The sequence below is a fragment of the Balaenoptera ricei genome, chromosome 15 (assembly GCF_028023285.1).
Source record: "Balaenoptera ricei isolate mBalRic1 chromosome 15, mBalRic1.hap2, whole genome shotgun sequence".
NCBI classification, from domain to species: Eukaryota; Metazoa; Chordata; class Mammalia; order Artiodactyla; family Balaenopteridae; genus Balaenoptera; species Balaenoptera ricei.
In genome coordinates, this window is record NC_082653.1 from 5,364,294 (window position 1) to 5,378,801 (window position 14,508).

General features: G+C 51.4%; 1 protein-coding gene across 1 annotated transcript in view; it reads left to right on the top strand.

Annotated features, from left to right (window-relative positions):
- Nucleotides 1–8,206, top strand: part of PMEPA1 (prostate transmembrane protein, androgen induced 1) — a 58,084-nt gene extending 49,878 nt beyond the window's left edge. Inside the window, exons 3-4 of the mRNA XM_059895760.1 lie at nt 3,457–3,510; nt 3,975–8,206. Of these exons, the coding sequence (XP_059751743.1) occupies nt 3,457–3,510; nt 3,975–4,523 (603 nt within the window). The 3' untranslated portion in view covers nt 4,524–8,206. The remainder of the gene's footprint in view (nt 1–3,456; nt 3,511–3,974) is intronic.
- The last annotated feature ends 6,302 nt before the right edge of the window (nt 8,207–14,508 follow it).

Consider the following 14,508-nt stretch of genomic DNA (forward strand, 5'->3'; position numbering starts at 1 on the left):
GGCAAGGAGCATCCACTCTGGTCCCTCTGACGGGAACACTGGGTGCCCCAAACCCGAGGCCTGGTGTGTCCGGAGGGCACTTGGCAGCTTCCTGCAGGGCTTACCTGCGTGTTTATTTGCTGTCGCTGTTGCCTGAGTGACGGTGCCACCAGCTGCACTGCCACGTCCGCGCTCAGTAATCCCTCCCACATTTTACAGAGGAGAAACTGGGGCTCAGAGAGGTGGGAACATTTGCCTAGGGCCACACAGCTTCTAAGCGACAGCTTGAAGAGCCCATGACCCGTTTTGTCCCACCTCGGATGCTGGGGCAAGCTTTGGACAAATGAGAAGACATCAGCCTGGTAGCCGTGCTCCAGGGTGGGGCATCCTACCCCCTCTGAGCCTCAGTGTGTGCGTCTGTAAAATGGGTGGAGCGAGCCTTTCTCCTTCCTACCCTGCATGGTCACAGGGAGGGTGAAGTTAGCCGAGGGAGCTGGGGAGATGGCAGAGGTTCCGGCGTGAAGGACTCTTGCCACCGCAGGGGGGACAGCCCTGTGGGCAGCATTGGGACTTCATGCCCAGATGGAGGTCAGGATTCGGGCTCTGGTTCCTGAACATCTGAGGTTAAAAGAAAGTCCCCCCTGCCCCCGCCCCCACCCCCGCCCCCGCCCCCGCCCCCCGGCCGACTTCTACCAGCCACCTGCACGGGCCCCCGGGGATGCCCAGCTGGGTAAACATGGAGGCTTGTTAGACCTGAAGTACGTGTGGCGACTCCCCTGGGGCCCCTGCCAGACAGGGCGCGTCTGAGGAGTCTAGGGGGCCCATGACCTCCCAGAGAGACCCAAACGCAGCCGCCGTGTGCTTGGGGCTGGGCCCACCCCCTGGCCATGGCTGTCCTGCCGTGGCCCCTTTTCAGGGTGAACCTCTGGGAGTTCATTTCCTCATCTGTCAGAAGGTGGGGCTCAGGTGCAGGTAAAGCCCTGTGGCCCTGGGACCTCACTTGCCCGCCTGATGCTGCTCCCAGAGAAGCTAGAAAATACTGCAGGGGTACAGACTGTGGCTCGGCGTCTGCAGCTGAAGGCAGGCCGGGAGTCATCCAGGTCTAGACAGACCAGGGCCGGGTGCCCACTCTGTGAATCAGGTTTTCTGGGCTCATTCCCATGGTCTCTTCTGTGGCTGCAGTTGCCCTGCAGTAGCCTTCTTGGTGGTGTGACAGACCGTCTGGCCCTTCACGGAGCCAGTTTGCGGACCCCTGGTCTAGATGGGGAAGCCATGGGCAGCTGGACGAACTCGCCAAGGAAGTTTTTAGAAAGAGGAGGTGTCGGGGAGTGGAGTGGGGGTGAGAGAAGGAGCTGCCAGGAACAGCCCTGTGGGCACTGGCACCTGGAAAGGCATCAGGGCCATTCACTGAATTAGAGAACAAGGTGAGTTAAGACACGGCCTGTGGGCAGGTGCAGTGCAGCCAGCTGGACTCCGGGTTCCTCACAGCAGGGCCAGGCTGATCCAGGAGCTGAGATGCTGTGGGAGCCTGGGGAGGGGCATCTGGCAGGTGGGAGGTTCCTGGAGGCCTCCCTGGAGGAGGAGGCGACCTCCAGGTGCACAAGTTAGGGGTAGTCAGGTGACAAAGATGGCAGTGATTCTGGGGTCTACGGTGGGGCCTCCCAAGCAGTGACTGGTATTTTCCTAAGCACTGTGGGTGGAGACTCCCCAGGCTAGGGCTCGACGGAGGGCTGGGGGTGGGCAGTGGTGGGAAGACGTTGTGGGGACCTCGAACAGAGGGCCTCCTAGGGGGGTTTTAGGCAGGGGCCCGTCTGGGTCACATTTATCCAAGCTGACCTTGGCTGCTTGCACCCCTCCCCAGGACTCCCGACTTGAATGGGGAGCAGGTAGATGTCCCCCCATCTGCTTCCTGGTGCTCATTTGGACTGTGCCAGGGGCCCGACTGGGGGCCACAGAGCCTGCCGGGGTCGGCTTAAGCCCGAATGATTCTGGAGGCGGTGGGCGAGGTTTGGATCCCAGCACCGCCCCCTACCAGCTGGGCCAGCTCGGCCAGCTCGGCTGAACCACCTGACCTCAGCCTTGCAGGTTTTGTCAGGAGTTGAGTTAGTGCTTTAAAGAGCGTAGCACAGTGCTTGGCACCAAGGCGTTCCTAATATCAGGAACAGAATGGCCCTTGATGACCATATTAACAGTAATAGTGTATGTCTGCCCTCTGTATCCCCACGCCTGGAATAAACTGGACCCCAGTGAGTCTTTGTAAGGGTAAGTGCTTTCCTGATGGAACAGTTTTGAGAGACACAGAGCTCCCCTAGTGGCCATATAGGAAATTGCAGCCCTCCAGGCAATTCCTCCCCAGACTGCAGGTGAGAATCGTCTTACAAGGGAACCCTCAAGAAAACATGTTCCCAAAAAAACTTTGGGGTGATAGATATGTTCATTATCTTGATTGTGGTGATGGGCTCCTGGTATATACCTATGCCAGAACTTAACCAAATTGTATGCTTTGAATATGTGCAGTTGATTATATGTCAGTTACATCTCAATAAAACTATAAAGTTAAAGGAAGAAAGGCATCCCTCCCCATAGGCCCGGGCCTATCCATGCATATCACCGGAACAGAAGTGGTGCTGCATGATTGCATGATTAACTCTCCTGTATTTCTTCATCTATAAACTGGGCTCACAATAACAGGGGGCAAGACAGACTATAGTAAGTGCTAAATAAATACACGGACAAGGTGATTACAGATATGACAGATGCTTTGAAGGAAGTAAGCAGATGACAGGATGTTTAATGGGAGAAGGCCCTTTAGATAATGGTGCTAGAGAAAGCCTGCAGCGGGCACTGGAATTGAAAAGTGAGAAGGAGCCAGCTGTGCAGTGGGGCAGCCAGTGCAAAGGTCCTGTGGTGCACACTTAGCACTTCCATGCACTAAATAGCAGGTCAGCGTGACAGGAGGGAGAGTGGTGGTGGCACCCAGCACTGTCACAGGCTCACTGCAGGTCGCGTGCACCCCAGGGGCTTTGCATGTTCGCCTCCTTCAGTTCTTCGACAGATACTGCAGTTATGCGCGTTTTCAGATGCAGTAACTTGCCCGAGGTCGCACAGCAAGTACCTAGGCTTTCTTAGGAGCCGGTTCACCAGTTCATTTGGATGTGTTCTAAGGCCCACGGAAGCTGCTGGAGGGTTTTGAGAAGGAGGGACCCACGAATCAGATGTATGTTTTGGAAAGTGTGAGTTCGGAGGATGCATTTTCGGGGGGCAGCCTTGGGAGCCGGGAGATCAGTGACAAGGCGATTGTGTCATGTCCGAGAGAAACGTCCAGGCCCGGGCTGGGGTCACTGCAGTGGGGCTGGAGAGGGGGATGGGTGCAGCATCCCACGCCGAGTGGAGGCTCTCAGAGTCCACGCCAGGCCGCCCCTTTGCTCTGCCATCTCTGCCCGTCCCGCTGACCCTGTCCTCTTCCTCCCCATACAGGAAGGATGCCTCTGGCCCTCGGAGAGCACGGTGTCAGGCAGTGGAATCCCGGAGGTGAGACCCAGTGCCGCCTCCCCTCCACCACTACCCTCCCCACCCCTGCCCGCCCGCCCCCCGCCCCAAGGCTGCTGTAATGGACGCCGAAGGCCCCCTGCCCAGTAGCTCCCCTAATCCGGACCGGAGGCACCTCCCCTGCTAGTAGAGTGGCTACAGGAGGCCCACACCTGCCCTTCTCTGAAGAATCCCCCTTGGTTGCTGGGATCGTCCCTACTGGGACATCATACGCTCCCCACCCCCAGGGAGCAGCCCTCAGTATCTGCGACACCGAAGGACAAAGGCTGCCCTCTTCCAACTGTGTGACGATGCTCACAGGCCAGGGCTCGCCAGTCATCAGGGGGCTGGACCCGGGGCTTGGCTCCTTCCCCCAGCCACCCGGCGGCCATCTCCCCCTTTCCCCAGAGAGCGGAGTCACAGGGGCCCTGCTGCTGGGGGACCCTCACTCTGCTCTTCCCCTCCAGCCGCAGGTCTACGCCCCGCCCCGGCCCACCGACCGCCTGGCCGTGCCCGCCTTCGCCCAGCGGGACCGCTTCCACCGCTTCCAGCCCACCTACCCGTACCTGCAGCACGAGATCGACCTGCCGCCCACCATCTCGCTGTCGGACGGGGAGGAGCCCCCGCCCTACCAGGGCCCCTGCACGCTCCAGCTGCGGGACCCCGAGCAGCAGCTGGAACTGAACCGGGAGTCGGTGCGCGCGCCCCCAAACAGAACCATCTTCCACAGCGACCTGATGGGCAGCGCCGCGCTGGGCGGCCCCTGCCCTCCCAGCAGTAACTCGGGCATCAGCGCCACGTGCTACGGGGGCGGCGGGCGCATGGAGGGGCCGCCCCCCACCTACAGCGAGGTCATCGGCCACTACCCCGGGGCCTCCACCTTCCAGCACCAGCAGAGCAGCGGGCCGGCCTCCTTGCTGGAGGGGACCCGGCTGCACCCCGCACACATCGCCCCCCTGGAGAGCACAGCGGCCTGGAGCAAAGAGAAGGATAAACAGAAGGGACACCCCCTCTAGGAGTCCCGGGGGGGCCAGGGCCGGGGCCGCAGTAGGTAAAACAGCAAAACACTCCGCACTTCTTGAAAGAAAAGAGAGAGGAGGACGGGGCGACACACAGGAGACTGCACCGCATGAGCATATTCTCCCCACCTCTCTGTGTATAAATATTTACATGTTCTGTCTGGTCTGAATGCACAAGCTAAGAAAGCTTGCAAAAAAAAAAAAACCATGTTTCTTTGTTGAGCTGTGTCTTGAAGGCAAAAGAGGGAAAAAAAAAATTCTACACTAGTCTTTTCTGTTTCTAGTTGAGCTGCGTGCGTGAATGCTTACTTTCTTTTGTTTGTTTATGATGATTTCACTTAACTTTAAAGACATATTTGCACAAAACCTTTGTTTAAAGATCTGCAATATTATATAAATATAAATATATATAAAATAAGAGAAACTGTATGTGCGAGGGCAGGAGTATTTTTGTATTAGAAGAGGCCTATTACAAAAAAAAAAAAAAAGTTGTTTTCTGAACTAGAAGAGAAAAAAAAAAATGGCCATTTTTGAGTGCCAACTCAGAAAGTGTGTATTACCTTGTAAAGAAAAAAAAACTACAAAGCAGGGGTTTAGAGTTATTTATATAAATGTTGAGCTTTTGCACTATTTTTTAATATAAATATGTCAGTGCTTGTTTGATGGAAACTTCTATCAACGTCTGTCGAGACTTTTAAGGGAGAAATGTTGGAATTTCACGGTGGACGTCAGGCAGAGGGTGGGCTCCACGCTGAGTCTGGAGAGAGGCTCCCAGAGGGGCTGATTTCCTGCAGAGTGGAAGCTTCTGTCTAGTGATAGGTTATTACCTCGTTATACATTCCCTCCCGAAGGAGACGCATTTTTTTCCCCTCTGGGCCAGGACAGCCTTTGGATCGCAAAGAAAATAGGAAAGTTACTCGAGGCCCCAAGTTCCAGGAGGTGGGCTTTGCTCTTCCCAAAATGAAGATAAACTGTTACTGAAGGAATCTTAGTTTTTTCTCCTCTTTTCTGAACCACGAAGGTCCCTGTAGGAAGGGGCTCGCTAAGGTGCTCCCTGCCCCCTGCCTGCCTTGCCAGGGCCACGCCAGAGGCGGTTAGGTGGCTCGTGCATGCAGGATGCTTTGGCGATTCAGCTGGCTCCAGACTCTACCGGCTGAGGTGGGTGCAGCCCACTGGCGCATAGGAAAGGCCCAAAGGAATAGCAATGTGACCTCATCCCTGTCTTTATGTATTGATTCTCACGTAACAGGCCCATAACCAGAAGACCAGAGATGAAAAAGTGACATGCCCAGGTTTCTCCCAGGACACTGCAAAAGGGTTAAAACGAGAAAGACAGTCAAACCAACGCAAACTCGAGCTTTAGGATGTAGAAGCAGAATTCTTTCCCTTCTCCTCTCTTTCGCATTTCATTCCCTTCCCCGTGGAAACCATCGTTTTTGATGTGTTTATGTATCTGTGTTTTCATAAGCGTCTTCATCAGACACAACTCTTGTTTACCAGGGTTTTACGGAGTAGATGTCGGCGGGACCCCCTTGCTGGTGGCGTGCGCGTGTGCGGGTAGAGAAGGCGGGGAGAGAGTGGAGTCGGGGTCCTCCCTCCCACCAGGGGTGGGCTAATACTCCATGGGGTGACGCCCTTAGCAGGAGAGCAGGCCACCCTGCCCCCTGCCCCCTGCCCCCTGCATCCCACGGAGGTGTCTTTTCATCTTCGGCAGAGTGCCAACTAGCCGGTTAACATAAGAGAAAGGTCTAAGAGGCAATAAGTACTGATTTTAAACAACTTTTTTATTACTTGAAAAACAAAAACTCGAGAACAGTTTTGAAGTTCTGACCATTTGAACTCTATTTCTATACGTACCTTTTAAGACCATGGTGACCAATAATAGATGACCGAGGTGTCTGAGTGCCCGCTCACCAGCCTGGCAGAAAGTTCTGGTACCTTGACAATAAAACCTGCCTCTCCGTGGGGTCTTCAGCCTAACCTTTGCCTAACCTTTGCTTCTCTCTCAAAGATTCTTTGAAAAGGTCATTTCGTGCAGAGACATCCATAGAGTTTGTCCTGAAAGGTACAGGGACACATTTATAGATAAAGTTTTTTTTAAAAAAACAAAAACGTATCGTTCCTTTATGTGAAGCGTCTCCCTAGTGCCTTACTGAGAAAGCGGTTGACCCCTTTTGTCCCCCGGCAGTGGCGTTCCTGGACGGCGCCCTGCTCACCGGGGCCCGGCCTTCCCGCTCGTGGTGGACAGAGGGCTGCTGCTTCTTTGAAAACATCCCCATGGCCTCGTGCCGTGTCCCACCCACCCGCCCTCCACCCTGGCTGTGCCTCCCTTGGGTCAGGCCACCCCCCTTGCCCCTCCAGCCTCTTGTCAGTACTCGTTTATCTCCCACCCGGGTCAAAAACCTAGACGTGGACCTTGTTTGTGTGAGTAGCGTAGCAGCAGACGAAAGCCAGGCCGAAGTGTTCCCGAGGTCCTCGAACCAAACCTTGAATCTCGCTGCTGGGTGGTGCGGTCTGCCATTGCCGTATGAGCAGCGAGGTAGAAGAAGGAAGCAGGGGAGGGGGTTACTGACCTCAGCTGGCTTGAGGGAAGAGCACCCTCCCCACGCCCCCGTTACGCCCCAGGATGGCAGTCCAGGCCTCAAGGCCGCCGCATTGTCCCTGGGCTGCGTGCCTAGCGGATGACAGTTGCAGAAGTTCACGGTGGAGCAGCTTGTCAAGGCCAGGGCACCTCCCAAGAAAACCATGGGGTGTGTTTCTGCAAAGCTCTTGGTTTCTCTGCTGGACCCAGAGCCCTGAGGGTACACTCCTTCCTCTAGGTGTTGGCTGTCGTGTCCTTACCTTCGAAAAGCCTTTGAGCATCCCTCGGGAGGCCCCCTTTTTTCAGTAGAAAGTTGGGGGGGGGGGTCGGCCCTTGGCAGTGGCTGGTTGCAGGGGGACCAGGCTGGGCTCAGAGAAGGTGGCAGAGCTTGGCTTTCTCTAAGCCTCTCATTGTTTCCCTGCTTGTCAATCATCACATTTCCTCCGGAGGAAAACTCTTTCCCCCGCCAAGCCCAGGTCTACACGGACGGACTTAGCAAAGTGCCCTAAGAGCCGTCCACGTCCCCGTGTTTTTGCCAGGAGCTGAGAGCGACACCTCCCCACGGCTAGCAAACCCCGGGCCAGGGCGAGGACCAAACCATCCCCAGTCCTTGGCTGTCTGCTCTGTGAATTGTACTTTTCAGAGAATTTTCTTTTCTACGTGCAACACCAAGCTTCCAGATCCATAAAACATCCTGATGACAAAGGAGAGAAAATGTTTCGTTTTGTTTGGTTTTCCGGAAACTGCGCTTCAAATTCCGCTGTACTATAGAGCTCAGAAGGACCTGCTGCGTTCTCGTTTGCCTGCCTGTTTCCATGGTGGTTGTGCTGATGGTGACGCTTTCACGTTGCTCCCTTGGCGTTGGAACCGCTCTCTTTCGCAGCCCTGTTTCCCAAGTTTTGTTCAAGTTACACGTATGTAAACTCTCCGTGGCACGCTGGGTGCGGCGCCCGCGTTGCTGCTGCGTAAGACTCTGTATTTGGATGCCAATCCACAGGCCTGATGAAATCGCTTGTTGTGTATCAATAATCATTAGTGGCAATGACGACATTCTGAAAAGCTGCAATACTTATACAATAAATTTTACAATTCTTTGGAACGAGGCTCTTTCGCTTTCTTGGGCTGCATTGCTTTCCCCCCTACCACCGCACCGCCCTCAGCACCAACCCTTGGATGCCTTTAGTGGGAAGGAAGCAATCCCTCGGAGCTGCTGTGTGGCCTTGAGCAATTCCATCAACCTCTCTGTTTTAATTCAGGCAGCATTCAGGGAGCCCAGTGAAAACACTTGCACAGGCAGGGGGTGCATTGGGTGACATTGGGGTAAAAGAGTTTGCAAAACACTGCGTACTTTTCCCGCCTCTTGGGATATCATCCGCCGTGGCATGATGAAAGCTCTGGTAAGGGCTGCAAGAAAGAAACTGTCTTAAATGGGGCTCTTCCAGAGACGTGGACTTGTGTGAAGGGATGTATCCAAGTTCTGCTCCCAGGGGAGACAGCGAAGGGAGCTGGGAAAAGGACAGAGGGAGGAGAAGTGCGAGGGGGACTGTTTTACGCCAAGTCCCAGCCTCAGGCTGATCCGCAGGGAGACTGTGGGAAGCTCTGGGATGCAGATTGCACCCGGGAGAGGCAGGCTCTCAGATGTTCCTGGCTCTTCCTGCCTGAGAGTGGGGCAGAGAGGGGTCCCCCAGGCCCCAGGGTGGCCCTCTGAAAACATCCCCAGATGCCACCCCTTAGCAGCGACCCACATGGAAGCAGGGAACGGGATCCCGAGGGTCTGGGTGGGACACTCACAGTGCCCACTACAGAAATTCTTGTTTATTTCTCTAAATTGAACCATTTTTCATGTCTGGTCAAGGATTTTTTTTTTTTTTTTTCCAAATCAGCCAAAACTGAGCTGATCCCCAGAGATGAACACTGTTTGGCCTCATTCCCCGAGTCTTGTAAGCTTCTGGGCCATAGAGCCCTGTGATTGGGGCAGAACCCGACACACGTCTGCCTTACCTGTTCCCCTCTCTGGTGAAGAGATTACAGAGAATTGGGGAGACACCAGAAGAGCTCATTGCTCTTGGCTGGTGAGAGTAGGGACCGTGGTGCTCTGCCCTGGCCTGGCTCCAGAACCCGAGTGCCTCTTACTGGCGGTCACTCCCCTTGCTGACCCTCAGTCACCTGGTCTGTAGAATGGGTTGACAGCAGTACCTGTGAGGTGGTGTCTGATTCAATAATGCCAAAGGGTGCCTGGCAGACACAAATATTAGCCACTCTCATTAATAACAGGCTCCCTGGGACAGTTTCCATATAATTGAATGTCCCTCGAAGATTCTGGATGAGTTTGCAGGTCCTGGGCTGAGCACACAGACAACACCACCTCCCCAGGTGGTGGGGTCGGTCGGAACAGAGCTTTTCCCCGGTGGAGAGGGGAGTTGCGGGTTCTAACCAAAAAGATGACACCCCTGCCCCACTTTGAGTTTAGCTCAAGCAGATATCGCTGTATGGGTCCAGAATAACAACTGAAATCACTACAGCTGATACTTATTGAGCATCTACTAGGTTCCAAGCACAATGCTAAGTTCTGAGTGAAGGTGGCAGCTCCTTTCGGGAGGCCTCGCTTTGCACTCACTCCCCCCACGTTTTCTGAGCCCTGCTGGGGGATGCTGGCGCATCAGACCCAACCCTGACCTCAAAGAACTCACCTTCTGGTTCTAGAGACAGACTCGCAGCCTGGGACCACAGCCCAGTATGGTGAGGGCAAGGAGAGTGTGCTGTCAGGAGCTAGGAGAGGTTTGTGAAGGCTGGATTTGGAGCTCAAGGATGTGAGGAAGGAAGACGAGGACAGCAGAGACCGAACCAGGTGCTTGCGTGAGCAGAGGCCGCGAGGGCACTCGGCAGGGCACCTGTGCAGCCTGGCAAAGCCATGCCCTGGAGGGGAGGCTGAGCCCCTGGCAGGGTGGGAGTGGGGGCACGGAGAAGCCCAGCACGGTTAGGAACACCAGGAAGATAATCATGTGACCAAGAGAAGGGCGTAAGTTTCCTTTAGAGCCGATCTGATAAGCAGGTATTTCACATCCTCTGTACGCCCGTGCCAGGGACACAGGATGACAGGAAAGACCCCGTCCTCCCTCCGCAGCCTCCAGGCTGGTGTGTGCTGCAGGTGTTGGGAAGAGCCCCTAACTGGCCTCCCGCAGGTCTGACGTTGAGATGGAGTAGTGGGGGACAGCCTTAGGTAGTTCTTTGTGAGCCCAGGGCCTCAGCAGTTACCTAAAAATCAACAGGCCAACTGGTCTCCCCCATCACCCACCATCCCCATCACCCAGAGCCAGTGCCTTCTCTACTCTCCTATGACCCATGGACCAAATCCCCAGCTGTCTGGTTTTGTAAATAAAGTTTTATTGGCACAGAGCCCCACCAGCTTAGTTACACATCATCTATGGCTGCTTTTGTGCAATAACGATAAAGTTGAGCAGTTGCGACAGAGACCAAATGGTCCACAAAGCCTAAAATATTTGCTATTTGGCCCATTACAGAAAAGTTTTCTGATCTCTGCTTTAGAACCCCACGTGGCTGCAAGATGGCTGCTGCAGCTCCAGGCATCACACTCAAAGATAAAAAAGAATCCCATTCTTTTTATCTTTTTTTAAAAAAAAATAAACCTTAAAAAATAAGCTTTATTTTTAGAACACTTTTATGTTTATGGAAAAATTGAGAAAATAGTGGGCTTACCATACACCCAGTTTCACCCATTATTAACATCTTATACCAGTGTGGTATATTTGTTACAATTAATTAATCAATGTTGATATATTATCATTAACTAAAGTCTAAACTTTATTCAGATTTCCTTAGCTTTTCCCTAACATCCTTCTCCTGGTCCAGGACCCCACCCAGAACACCACATGACATTTAGTCATCACAACTCCTGAGGCTTCTCTGGGCTCTGACAGTTCCTCAGACTTTCCTTGTTTTTGATGACCTTGACAGTTGGGAGTCCTGGTCAGGTATTTATTTTGTAGGATGTCCCTGTATTGGAATTTGTCTGAGGTTTTTCTCATAGTTTAGACTGGGGTGATGGGTTTTGGGGAGGAAGAACCCAGAGGTAAAATGCCCTTCTCATCACATCACATCAAGGGTCATACATTTCCAAAGATATTTAGGTCAGCACCCTTTCCCCTAACCCCTTTCCCTGAGGCAGTGACACACATTTGTAAGACAGTTACAGTGTCTTGTCACATTCTGCCTTCCATCCTGGGATCCTCTGACCTTCTAAATGTTTTTTAATTTACATACACCAAGGTTCATCCTTTGTGTTGTAAAGTTTTGACAAATGCTTAGTGTCGTGTATCCACCATTACAGTATCATACACAAGAGATTCACTGTCCTGAAAAACTCCCCTGGACTTCACCTGTTCCACCTCCCCTCCCTTCAAGGTCCTGCAAACATGGATTGTTTTACCAAACTGAGTCCTGGTTTCTCCCGGGAAACAGGCCTGGGAGGTGAGTCCTGCCCCATGGTTCTTACTGAGAGCCCCACTGAGATAAGCAGGACGCTGTCCCTTATAGTCTGTAACAGGCAGGGATGTGTGTTTTTTTGTTTTTTGTTTTTTTTATTGTGTGTATTTTACATTCTTATCAAAGTAAAACAGCATGTCCAAAGCGACAGCCCCCTGCCCTGTCTTTTCCAAACCCACAGCCCAGCCCTTGGAGGCAATAACAGTTCTTATACCTCTTCCTTCTGAGAATGACCACTTCATCTCCAAAACAATAATCTTCTACCTCTAGCCTGCCGTTTCCCAAAGTCGAGACGTTACCTACTGACTTCCTGCTTTGACCGACAAGGATTTAGCACATTGACACGCCTCCCTACTTCCCAATAAAGAAATGTTCTTACTTGGGTTCCTTTTATGATTGTCTTTATGACTTCAAGTACTGTTATCTACACCTCTGTTTTGTGTTCCCTCTACGGGAACAGTGTTTCTGGACTCCCCACCTGGCAAGTTGAGGAGACTGTACCCCTGGCCTGGCTGGTCTTCAGCTCACCCCCTCTTCCCAACCTCCTTTCACTTCCTTTCTACCTGTGTTCTCTCCATTTTTACTTCCAACTTATCAAGATGAGTGACATTTCTATTCTGCCCATAGTATAATTCAGTCCTTTGTGCTTTATCTGTGAGTTGATCCTAAAACTGAAATTCAATAAATGCTGTTTACATTGTTGTGACTATGTGGATATTGTTCATTGCATGCAAAGTCCCATTCAATATAAAGAACTGAGTTTTGTTATTATTTTTTATTACACTGTGCTATGGACTGAATTGTGTCCCCCAAATTCATATGTTGACTCTCTAACCCCCAATGTGTTGGTATTTGGAGATGGGGCCTTTGAGAGGTAATTAGGTTTAGGTGAGATCATGAGGGTGGGGCCCCATGATGGGATTAGTGCCCTTAGAAGAAGAGATACCAGAGAACTCTCCCAACCCCCCACCCCGTGCTCTCTCTCCCTCTTTCTCTCTCTCTCTCTCTCAACCATCAGAGGACACAGTTGGAAATCAGCCATGTGTAAGTCAAGAAGAGAGTTCCCACCAGAACCCAACCAGGTTGGTATACTGATCTCAGACTTCCAGCCTCCAGAACTGTGACAAAATTAGTTTCTGTTCTTTAAGTCCCCGGCCCCCTGTCTTCTGTGGTATTTTGTTATGGCAGCCCCAGCAGACAAGATACACAGGTAATCCACATTTATTGTAGAAAATGTAGAAAATTATAGAATACAAATTATACACATTATATTGCAGAAAATATAGAATACAAATCACCTATGTATTGCTAAGAGATAATCCATACTCTCTCTAGGCATTTTTCTATGTTATATGTAATCACATATATTTAAAAATGGAATCATCCTCTAGCTTTATAAACATCTTTCCTTAATATACTATAAACACTTTTCTTTATCCATAAATACAGTTCTATATGGCATTTTTTTCATAGCTTCAGAGAATTCTATTGTACAGATTTCCTAATTTACTTAACTGGTCCCCTTTAGTTGGACATCTAGGTTGTTTATAATTCCTTCACCTTTATAAACTATCTTGTGATGAACAGCTCAGGCATACGTCTCAGTACACAGGTGATATTATTTCATCAGGATAAAAGAAAGAAAGAAACTCCTAATATTAATGTTTTTACAGAACACAGTGGTTCAAACTGAGGGTGAAAAAGCCGAGGCCACATGCCAAGCACATGGCAAAAGGATTCTCTCCCTCTCTATCCTCCCTCAAAAATGCTTTCCATTCCTAGATGTCCACCAAGTAGCCTAGAATCAGTTCATCCAGTATTTTAGTCTTCTGTCTGATAAAAGTGTATGTTCTTGTTAATTCTTTATATAATAATTGACCCAAACCAACTGAGACTGGCTTCAGCAGAAGAGGGAATCATTGACTCTTGTAACTGGTTGGGAGCTGGGCTAGATCACATGCCCTCCAGGTCCAGATGTGCACACCATGATTTTAGGAAGGTGTCTGTCTCCATCAAACTGCTCATCTCGACTTCCCTTTCAAGCAGATTCTCCTCTCCCGCCACCTTTTCTCCAGGTTCATTTCCCGACAGCTCTAAGTCAAGTGGGAAGAAATAAGCTCTCAATCTTCTATCACAAGTCTCAGAATAGAATCCCATTGGCTGGCTCAGGTCATGTGCCCATCCCTGAGCCAATCACCACAGCCAAAAGAAGAGAGTGCTCTGATTGGCCTGGTTAGAGTCTCATGCCCTGCTCTGGACCTAGAGGTGGGGTCATCTTCCTCCCATCCATGTGGATTGAGAAGGGGGTGAGGTGGCTCACCAAAGGAAAATTGGAGTGATTGTGCCAGAAGAACGGGGCTGGGTGCTGGACAGCCAAAACCAGCAGGTGCCATTACACTGGACTAGTAAAGGCATTAATAATGAAAACAGAAAGCTTTTTATAAACATGGCAACACTTTTGCCATGTGTAGTCCGTGCTGCCTCCTTTGCACCGAGCTGGGGAAGGCTGCGGTGCCTGAACCAGCCCTGCCATTTTGACTACTTCAAGTTGGTTTAAAGTTGATATTTGTTGAAATTATTTCAGCATGTGTGTCTGGCTTCCTGTCTCAGTCGCGGGCATAGATGGAACGTTCAGAGTGAGGAAGGATGTGTGAGCCAAACGGGGGAGACAGAACACACAGGAAGTCTGTGCCAAATCAGCATCGCATTTTCTTTAACACGTTGTACAGTTGTCTCGAAGTAAAAGAACTGTTTCTAAAAATAAAACAAAATATTATAAAAGCTTCACAATTAAACGATTTGGAACAAATGATGGGTTTAAATGTGCAAATAAAAGTTTAAAATAAATATCCACCCGTGCATGTGTGTGTGTGAGTATGTGTGTGTTCACGCCCGTGT